Here is an 11,713-nt window from a genome sequence, read left to right as displayed (position 1 = left end):
GGCCTGGCTTGTCACCCCTGCTATAATTCTATATTGAAGGCTTTCCAGGTCTTGCCTGACCATGCACTGTGTCTGAACTGGCACCCTATTCCCTAATGCACTATATAGTGCCATTTCAAATGCAGACCCAGTCGTGGGTTATTCCTTTACCCATGTCTCGAATGCATAGAAAAGAGTAGGCAATGGTTGTGGAGAAGGAAGTGAAGCAATGCAGCCTTGTTCTTTGCTTGCCAATGCCACTTGAGTCTATATGTTTTTTTGACTATACCTATGTTTCCTACCAATCCAATAGAGTGGGAAATGGATGTGGAACGGAAACAGCTTAAGCTGGGGTACTCTTATCATCATCACCATCATCAGGGTGACCAATGACTGAAGGTGCTGCTGCTGGACTCTAGTGGACGCTTGTCTGTTTGCCCTTAGGGGATGAAGGGATCAATTAAGTAATGAAGTAACTCTATCCAATAGGTGACACTTGTTGTTGCCACAGCACAGTATTATGACAATAACAACATTGTAATGGCACAATGGCAGTGGTAGCTAAATGCAACAACCAGGTATGCAACCATATAATAATAATAATAATAATAATAATAATAATAATAATATGCAACCATTTTGTTTTGTTTGCACAGTTAATATAATTATTGACCATTTGCCATAGATAGTAGGTAATTATTGAAATGTATTTGTAGATTTCATTACACACACACACACACACACACACACACATACACATTCCCAGTAAATTGCACTTTGGATAAACTGAAATACCTTGGAAATGGATCAATAAAGTATTCTCATTTTTAAGAAACAGTGGGAAATAGGCCTACAAAACAGAGATATAATTTTGGGAATGTCACCTGGAATATTAGCTATGTGTCACCTGGAAAATGGATCAATAAAGTATTCTTCGTCGTATAAAAATAGGCTACAGAAATCGTAGCCTACATTCCCAACTGAAACACCTTTTATAGCTAATAAAGTAGGCAGTACAAAACAGAGTGATCATCATGGGAATCGGTCATTTGCAATATTAGAGGTCCGAGTTCCATATTAGAGCATTTATTTTATATGGTGAATCAATGTGTGTCAACCAGATGACACAGGCCAGTATAAGGCCCTTATGTGCAACTATATGGGAAATGTGTTCCTTGTTTTCTCTGTTGTAGGCCTAGTACATGTCAAATACAAACATTTAGAACACCTTTATACACAGACACAACTGTAAATAAACGTAAATAATAAGTGAGGCTATACTGTAATATTGCTATTAGTATTACTCAATCTTCACTCAAAATGCCTTGCTATATACTGTATACTCAGCTTTCATTTACAGTCCAAATTTGATTTTATATAGACCTACTGTATTAATGCAAGACTCTTTTTATTTGATTTATGTCAAGTATACGAGAGAATCTCTGTGGTGTTCCATGCTGACTGTGCTGTCAGTATTGAGAGAGTGTTAAAGGGGTTGTGGGAACCGCTTGTCCTCGCTATCCATACACCCCACCTGTGCAGGGCGAGAGAGCAGGTGCAGCTGCAAAGGTCAACGTCGTGTGTGATTGTGAGCCCCGCGCAATCTACTAAGCGCAGCAACTTTCAACAGAGCTCTATAGGATTTTTAGGCCACCCGAAAACGGAAACGCGTCCAAACATTTGTGCGCAGGTGATCATTCTTCCCGTGTTGTAAGCCGTTTCGTTGGAGAAGACGTGGCTATGTCAGTATGAATATTAGCCTATTCATCATATTTGACATATAGTAGCTTACTATATACCCTATCTATACGGCAAAACCTTAAAACCTTCAAAATGGCTAAACCAGGCTTGTGGGATGCGTCATTTCCATCCAAAAACGTATTTGATCGAGACCTGTAATAAATATGAATGTCTAAATACCAATTTGAAGTTTATTCATATAACTAATATCTATACATATTATCGTTATTGTTGTCCATAAATAGGTTATGCTTGTTTTTTCGTCTTAATTCAAGTCAAAATAGTTTTATTATAGTAGCTTATTTTTCATATCGGCTCCGATTTGTTTTTCTAACAAAGTATTATGGGAAAGACAATTATTTAATTGTGCACAATATTTAAAGACTTACATATTGTGCACAACAATTCGTCAAAGCAACCTGAGACTGCAACAAGAATAAAAAAGTATATTAACTTTGTCCTGGTATTTAAGCTTACATTATGCAGCCAATTATTTTGAGGATTGTGATTGTCAAAACGAGTTGGCAGCCCCTGTCAGTCTGCTTAAGGAGCTCTGGTGGTCCACGGTTGCAATACCCATCGAAGGTTACTACTTGACGTCAGGTATATAAAAAGCATGGGATCTATTATAACCTTGCACTTGTTAAAGAGTCAACTATTTCCCACCAGCTGCCCCTAAAATAGACACACTATTAAATCCCGTTGAATCCAAACAATGTCACAGTGTCCCTATTCCAAGATAAATAACATCTACCAAATCCCTCCAGTATAGGAACCTACTTATTCTAACAGAACAGTAGCCCCTGATGAAAGTCACCCATATAATGCCCCAGGGCAGATATTTAGGACTTGCCTTATGTTTCTCTGTGTTTAAATTGCTTTGCACAAGAATACAGGTGTCAATAAACGCCACCTAGCGATGTTCACAAGTCATTGCTGTTACGCGGTCATATGTGTATGTTATTTGTGTGTTACATTCTCAACAGTGAACACAGACCAGGCAGATCCGAAAAAGACAGATCCGGAATGGCTCCATCGAATAAAAGCCATATTCTTAACGAACTAAAGCCTACCGGTATTGCATGACAATATAGACTGTAGACCTATGTAGGCTTAAGTGTTCTCAATTGCTGATGTTTTTGTTTAGCTAGAGATTAATTGTTATACTGCCTGCTTAATTAAAAATGTATCACTCTTACTTAAGACATAATAGAGAACATGGTAATAATTATGATACACATACCCACATTGCGTCAGTCAGAGTTTTTGGGAAAATAACCAGCTTGCCAATTAAAATTAAACATTTTAATGAACAACCGTCGGTTGATAAGAGTTTGTTTATTAATGCACACATTTCAATGAGACATTACAGCCTAATATACCATCAACAATCGCCTATCGAAGTGATTGTAGGCCTTACAAATCTCCCCTCACAAGAAGTCCCAAGGTCTACATTTTTACTACAGTATTTTTCCTCGAAAGCCAGTAGACCTGGGCTTATATGGCATCATATTAGATATACGTCTTCTAAGAGAAGCCTCTGCATCGCTACGTCCTGTAAATCATCGGAGGTATGTGATATCAAATCGGAGCAATGCGCATAACAATGTAGTCTCATCTGAATGAATAAGAAGTCAGTCGTGGAATGGGCGCCCCGTTATCCAGTGTCATTGAGAAGCACTGCCTCAGCAGCTTCTTCAGACTGAAAGTGAATTCAAGTAGATAGCCCTTTCTCTGTTCACATGAGTATCCGTTAAAAAATACCCCCAACCCTTGTGCACTGCACCGGCCACACACACCATCCACCATTTGCTGTTGGTGTAAAACTGATTAGCCAGACACAACTGTGAAACTAAGTGTTACTTTTATAGTAGCGACATGCAGACATGTTTATATCTACTTAGTTTCTCTTGTAATAGGACACCTTAATGTCTCGACATCTGCACTGCATAAGCTTTCTCATTATGAAATCCAGTTTCATTTTCAAGTTAATAATGTCAGTGAAAACATTAGAAACAACTTATTTGATAATATAGTATTTTACTATTTTGAGACACCAAAATCTTTTGCAAACCGGCTCTATAATGCTTCTATGTTTGTTTCAAGTTTTACCTTTATATAACTAGGGAAGTCAGTTTTAAGAACAAATTCTTATTTTCAATTCGTTTTTTACCTTGTCCGCTCGGGGATTCGATCTTGCAACATTTCCGTTACTAGCCCAACGCTAGGCTACCTTCCGCCCCAGGTAGTGACAAGGAGGCAGAATGTTGAATCGAGCGTTCTGTGGCCTTATCATTTCAAGACATCAGAGTAGCCTAATTTCTGATTTGTGTTTAGGCCTATATTCTATTCCTGTTCAAATATATTTAATTGTTTTCACATCTGTAAATAAGCCATCATAAGGCACTAGCACAAATAGGCTATAATGATATAGTTATTGTCATGCGAAATTCTAAGATGATATCATAATAACAAGCCACAAACTACTTTTAAAAACAGTTGAATTTAGGCCTAACTGTAAATTGATATTGATAATGAAGGGATATTAAATTAAATAAAAATTTCCTCATTTGTAATATCAATAAGGCATATTTTATATCGATATTACATTTTAACTTTAGCTAATTACCTGTGTTTTAAGTTACTAATTTATTACTTGCTCGCGGTAATAAACACGTCACGACCCTCTCACCTAATTATCATAAGCATGGCAGTAGAAATATTGAACTACCTTAATTATTGGCCTTCAATTAAATGCACCGGTTTGCAATCTGTTTTAATTGTTAAATATGTTTACATTTTTATCTAGGCTATTTGCTTACAAATCCATACTGATAGTTTATCATATCCAAGTCTACGTTCAGATTATTTCCAACTATTAAAATGGTTTTAATTAGAGACGTTTCAATAGTAATTATCACACAGCAGAACTATATCAGATCATTCAAAAACTACATAAAGAAAATGAATACTGTTAATGCTTATTTTTTTGTGGATTTATTAACAAATGAATCCATTTTACAACACAATAGAGCTACATAGAATACATATATTTGAATTTATAGACAGACTATTTGTCCAGACTTAGAATAAGAACATGTTGTATCTTGTATGAAAAATCAAAGCAAAATAGTTAATCGTTTTGAACTAAGAGTGAGCTCCCATACAAAAGAAAATAGAAAATTAATATCAGGAACACTCGTCTAACTACAACTGTTGTACAGTTCAAACACCAAAGAGAAAATAGGTAAAAGGTCAAACAAGTCAAATTCTTTATTTTTTACAAATATGTACAAATATTACCTGTACAAAAAGCATTCCTTTTCTCTCTTTTTTTGTTGTTTTTACATGGCTACAGATTGGCGGACGTCAGAGTCCAGTGCTGCTTATATCGTGCTGTATACAGTCCCTCCAAGTCTCTAGAAAAATGTAAGTCTTTTATTGAGAAGGCCATTTGGACACTGCTGACGTTACTGAGGGTAAAAACTGTCCCGACATGATATTAGATGGCATGCTAAGAATTGGTGCAATAGCTGCTGTTGTCCTGGTTAGGCCATGTGCGCTCAACAACGCAGACTGAACAGTCACCGGAGGCCGCATGAAAGTCTGTGCACTCGAGGACGTGGATACCCCGATGATGTTTTCTATACTGAAAGACGGTCTACTGGAGGGCTCGGACTTGATCATAGACGCTGTGCTAAGGCTGTTAAGCTGCATCTGAAGGCTGGGGCTGAGCTGGGAGTTGAAGGCTTTTCTGTTCAGCTCAGCGGAGGACAAAAGAGGGACAGTCGGGGGGAGCATGGGACCTACCGGGTGCATGTAAGGGTACATCCCCGCTGGATGGGTGTAGGCTGGGTGAATTCCATAGTGACGTCCGTAAGGATTCCCAATACTGTAAGCCCCAAAACTTTGCATCATGAGGGCTGTCTGGTCCCTGAGAATATCTGGCTGGTGCCTCTTGAAACGTTTCCTCCTCCGGAGGAAGCTGCCGTTGTCAAACATATCTTCCGATTGTGGGTCCAGGGTCCAGTAGTTGCCTTTGCCAGGGTTGCCCGGCTCCCGGGGGATTTTCACGAAGCAGTCGTTCAGCGACAGGTTGTGGCGGATGGAGTTCTGCCAGGCTGGAAACTTCTCCCGGTAATACGGGAACCGGCTGCTGATAAACTCGCAGATCCCGCTGAGTGTGAGTTTCTTCTGTGGGCTCTGGAGTATAGACATGGTGATGAGCGCGATGTAGGAGTAGGGTGGCTTCACCAGGCTGTTTTTTGGCTTGCTGCTTATGGAACCCGACGCGCTTTCCGTGCCGTCTGCTTTGGTCTCTCCCTCCCCGGCGCTCTCGCAGGGACTCCCGGACCTCTCCTTCACTTCTATCTCCTCCACCTCCTCGGAGCGCTCGTGCATGCCTCCCTGGCTGTCGCAGTCGCTGTCCCGCTCCATTCCCTCATCGCATTCGCCGACCACGTCGATATCCACATCCTCGGCAGTGAGCACTGTCTGACCGGACATGTCGTTGGCACTGTTGCCACCAGACAGGGTCATCACAACTTACTTTACCGAGAAACAACCAGGGATCTAGGTGCGTGGGTGCGCACGCGGCACGTAGCGGTTAGATCAGATGTCGCCGGATTCTAAATGCAGGTCGGACCGGCCTGCCAGAGAAACTTAAACGTCTGAAAATATTTATCCAGTTTACTAGGCTACGAAGCGTCTTCTTCTTTAGGGTTTGGTGTGGGTGCGCTTCACGCCACGATGTCCTTCAGCCGCTATTTCATAGTAAGAGTGATTTTTGAGTGCGAAGTTTAGATGACAAGTGCTTTTAAAGCCAATGTTAAGGACTGTCTGAAAGATTACTTTTTCAGTTTAAGATATACTATCAGTCCTGCCACGTGATTGGGTGACGTCAGACGTCCCCCTGCTAAACCATGCAAACTGAAGTTGTTTCATGGATTTGTCAACAAAGGGACAACAGTAATGCTGCTTTCCACTTTCTGGCTGTGTTCGTCCGTCATAGACAATTTAACCGTAGCTGGGGGAAGCAAAAAATAAAATTGGCCTGCGTGATTGAAAAATCTGATGCGCATTAACTCGGGGCTGCGCTAAATCCAAATCTTAATTTTGCTTAAAACAAATTGCTTGTGTTGAAAGCTGCTGAATGAAAACGTCGACAGCTAAGTTAATTGAATCTCTTCTAGTTATTGTTGTGTATGCATTGAATATAATAATGTTATTTAATTGGGAAATAGGCTATTGGGCTAGTCTATAATGTTTACTTGCTCAGTACTCACATTACTTTATGCATTATTATTACTTTAGGCATAAGACTAATTTGGTAAAATACATACTTATTTTACTGTCTATAAGAAAAACTATTATAGGCCTACTAAAAATATCAAGTTTCACTTTCACGCTGGATTTTGCAAATAGAACCAGATAATGTGTTGGCAAATATTCAGTCGATGAATTCAGTGGATTTGTCAAAGGTGAGAAGGGTATTAGGCAACAACAATGGAAAATAATGAATAAAGAATTGTTAGCCGATTTTGCCAGAGGTGTTAAGACCTAATCATTGTAAGTGTTGTCATATGAATAAGTAGGAAATACGGGACCGGGTGAACGCAAAAGTTTCATTCACAACCATGAAGATGCGCGGTATATGTGGACTGTTCTCATGAAAGAAGATATAAACCAATAGAGAAGTTTCCTGCGTCTTATGAGAAAATGTTGCCCTATGTCATTGTAGCGAGCGGATGGGGCTGATCAGGAGAAGTATGTGTTATTACCATTCATGTTCTGATAATAGCGCGCAAACAGCCTGATGATGGTCGGACAAAAAGCACTGTTTATCTATTCAAAAGATGAATGGTCCATTGCTCATTTATTAGGTCTGCCGTTGCATGGTTTGTTTAGAATAAATTTAAAAGGAGAATCTTCCTATCTTACATGTTCTATGTGCACAAGCAATATAAAGTCCTATTGATTCGGTCTGAAACCCACCTCCTGCCTTAATGAAAATATATTTAATTGACAACAGAATCAATTATTCTTACCACCCCTCCATTAGAACTAACAAAAATGTGTAAATTACTTTACGATGGGAACGGAGTAGCAGTTAACCATGACAAGGTCTATTTCGCTCAGTTCAAAGCCCTTCGTCTGGCCTCCAAATCTAAACAGCAATTGATGTTGCAACTCCCTCAGACAGCACATAGCCCTAATACTTTGATTATTTGCGTATAAAACACTATTATGTAGACAACATCATCTTTATTTAGGTCTTAAAATGAAACTATTATTAATACTCAATTTGGCCTATTGTTAATAATAATATACCTAATTATAATACCTGAATGTTATAATTTTGCAATATTATTACAATATTATAACCATTATATTTATAGGCTATATTTTACATTGTTATCGAGAAACCGTCCAAATGATTTTATTTCAAACAATATGCTCTTATAGGCTATACGTAAATCGAAAATAGACCTTTACCAAGGCATAAAGGAAACCTATTCTACAATTTGAGGATCTAATATTAGGCTACATAATTTCTGGCATCATTAGATTCCTCATTCCCGAGCCTGTATTTTGTTATCGAGGGTTTGGATGATATTTAATCTGAAAACAGGCGCCTCGCTGCCGCGACCTCGGTCTTCTCTCTATCCTTTAATTCTCCCTGGCATTCTCCCTGGCTCGTGCCTAGTGGTGCACCTATGACGCGTCTGCTCCTTTTGTTGAATAAAAGTCGTATTAATTCAATCATATCGTTAATAATTGTGTCATAGTGAAAAGGGACAAGGCCCTCCGATTAGACATGCATTCAGCTAATCTTCAACTCTTGCAAGCATCCGGTGACCTGTGTGATGTGTAGTCTATCAATACTGGGCTATTTAGCAGATGAAATCACAGCACACCAACTCATTTCTATAGCCTATCTAGCTACCAATGACACCACACAACTATTTGCGTAACATGTTTGTTTCCCTTTTCACAAGGTAGTTTTTATGTTTATATCATATTGTTTTTTTGGGGGGGGGGGATACTTTTCTTTTTATTTGTGCATTATTGACTAGATTTGGGCATCTTAGAAACATTTAGAGACAGGTCTAGGCTATCCTAAAAGGCTCATTTTAAAAATATCCGACGTGCAGCATGGTTATTACGATATTACAGCAAAAAGGGGGTTCAAACCCCTCATCCCTGTGATCTTTCGAAGCCTCATAAATCCGCTTTTATACCTTCGCAGTTTAATAATAAAATGTAGCCTACATTTAAAGCACATGCACGGCTTAGCCCGACAAAAACCTTTTTAGAATAATAAGCTAACTCTCTCACTATGAACCATTAGAGGACGCAGCAGCGATAGCAGATAGCAGTTGACAGACCGTATACAGTCGCCGCGTCGCTGCGTTGCAATGTGATTACCAAGCAAGGTCAGAAACAAATGCCACCCTATACGGCAAAACCGTGTAGAATTTCTGCCTAATTAAATTGCTTAAATAAAAAAGATAAGGTTGAAATTGAAAGGTGTGGCAGAGAGAGAGCGAGAGAGCGAGAGAATGTGTGCTCTGAAGAAAAATACATTCCTAGAATGGAAACGGGAAGGGGTGTAGAAGGCTGCACTTGAAGCAAGAACGGCGCGTAATAGTTACGCACGGCTACATATTTAATTACGCACAGCCATATATTCCCGCACTGTACTTGTATACGCCATAATGCTCCATTATTTTCACTATTAATTAATATCATACACAATTAAAACATCCTAAACATCGAATAATGTGTTATTGTCTGCAGAGGAAAAATAATCAGAAGACTCGGCGCGTTCTTGGTGAACTGTGCATAATCGCTTTAGTGGTGGCTACAGAATCAAAGGATGCTCTCTCCTCTGTTTAAACCCTTCCCTTCCAGGAAAATGTGGAGCTGGAGCTGCCGCAGATTAAGGGCTATGGCTCCTGTTATTAGCCTGATGCTTGTGAGTCTGTTTGGCGTTCACCACGTTTCGTTTCAGCGTTTCAGACTGTATTTTGGAGATTTATTTTATCCAAGGTTGAGATTATTGGAATCAATCTAATCAAGATGGTTTTATACATCAATCTGACGTGAAAATGTTGGTTTGGCCCAATGACTCGTTTCAAAATATTTCCAGTTGGTGTTCTGGTTGATATAGCAGTGTATTGTCGATAAGGTTCATTTAACGATTTGTACAACTTGACTAGGCCACTGATCTTATATTTTTAAAAATTGGTCCATTTCGCTAATAACATGAGGGGCCTTTTGTCAGAGTGTGATACAACAAGGATGTAGGCGTTCAATGGGTACACAAAAGGTGCAGGAAATAACCATTGTTATAATGAAGAAGATTGACAGCAAAAATGCGAAGTTAGAATTTGTTCAAGTGTGCAAAGAGCTACTCCTGAAAAACAGATTTTTGAAAGGCAACTGATTTAATTAATTATCGGAGAGCAGTTGGGGGCAGCAAGCGAGTAAAACGGTATGATAAATTAATGCCATTGTTAGCGGTCTTTTAATTACGGCTATTATGTTAATTATTTTACATCACTGCCGAATGATCAGCTCGTCACGTGCCATTCTCTGGAAAACTGTTCTTTTCATCTAGGAAAAAGAAAAAGGAAGGTGTCATGTTATAGGCTACTTGAGTGAAGAAAAAAAAAACTTTTAATTTAAACGCAATCTCAAATTAAGATTTTTCACGGTAGACACGGCGATTCCCTCAAGGCTATAAACTACCCACCAGAAGGCAGGATCTCAGCCGTTCCTTTTTGGGGGAATTCGCCATTTCACCCCGTTGAAGAATCCACTCTATCAAGCTGCAACTTTCTGTCAAACAATATGATGTAGCCCATTTTTAACCGTCCCTTTCGTAGAATCATCGCAGAGCCTCGCACCGTCATAACAATGCATTAAAGTGGCCAAAACAGAGAATGTGTGTCGCGCTCTGCAGATGCGCCGGAATGATAACGACAAAATTGCTTTGGTAGGCCTATACAAAATACAACATGACAGGATGATACTGTTAACAGCCAAGAGGAAACAACATGGACAATCTGTAATATCACGGCCTGTAAACTGGTCTATGGCTGATTTATCGAATGGACACCTGAGTTAGAACACCTTAAATGTAGAGCTGGCAGCACTGATGATGGATATGAAAGGGATTTGCTATGGACACATGATCAATTGATCACGATAATATCACACATTACAATATGATTCTAGGCCTTCACTTTCGATGCATGAATTTGCTTCATATTGCTCTTCTTCCATACCTTTTGATAGATAATGTCCTCCTGGTCCCTAAAATAACAATTTTAAGTTGCATCATATTTTCAGTTATTTAGTCAATATTGTCTGAAATTTAAGTTCATTTCACTCAATTTGTGTGCATTGAAATAGGACATTTGAGTGTCGTTTTTCGCTTTATCCTCAACATTTGACAAATCCATTGACAGATTTTTGTAACGAAATATACACTGAGTGTACAAAAAATTAGGAGCACCTTCCTAATATTGAGTTGCACCCCCCGTTGTCCTCAGAACAGCATCAATTCATCGGTGCGTGGACTCTGCAAGGTATCGAAAAAGCGTTCCCCAGGGATAATGCCCCGTCTTCACTCCAATCCTTCCCACAGTTGTGTTATGTTTGCTGGATATCCTTTTGGGTGATGGACCATACTTGATTCACACGGGAATCTATTGAGCGTGAAAAACCCAGCAGCGTTGAAGTTCTTGACACAAACCATACCACTTTCAAAGGCACTTAAATCTTTTGTCTTGCCCATTCACCCTCTGAATGGCTGGCGCACACACACACACACACACACACACACACACACACACACACACACACACACACACACACACACACACACACACACACACACACACACACACACACACACACACACACACACACACACACACACGTCTCAATTGTCTCGAGGCATACAATCCTATATTTTGTCTCCTCC

At 39.5% G+C, this 11,713-nt stretch overlaps 1 protein-coding gene across 1 annotated transcript; it reads right to left on the bottom strand.

Annotated features, from left to right (window-relative positions):
- Positions 1 to 3,509: 3,509 nt before the first annotated feature.
- Positions 3,510 to 6,540, bottom strand: LOC115145337 (forkhead box protein D3-like). The gene has a single exon (XM_029686830.2). It carries the CDS (start codon positions 6,256 to 6,258, stop codon positions 5,158 to 5,160), a length of 1,101 nt encoding a protein of 366 aa, XP_029542690.1. The 5' UTR covers positions 6,259 to 6,540; the 3' UTR covers positions 3,510 to 5,157.
- Between the last annotated feature and the right edge of the window lie 5,173 nt (positions 6,541 to 11,713).

The sequence above is a fragment of the Oncorhynchus nerka genome, linkage group LG17 (genome assembly GCF_034236695.1).
Source record: "Oncorhynchus nerka isolate Pitt River linkage group LG17, Oner_Uvic_2.0, whole genome shotgun sequence".
NCBI lineage: Eukaryota > Metazoa > Chordata > Actinopteri > Salmoniformes > Salmonidae > Oncorhynchus > Oncorhynchus nerka.
This window is presented reverse-complemented; position numbering and strand designations above follow the sequence as displayed.

Coding starts and splice junctions, on each gene's coding strand:
- LOC115145337 (XM_029686830.2), bottom strand. CDS start 6,258: ATGACCCTGTCTGGTGGCAACAGTGCCAACGACATGTCCGGTCAGACA.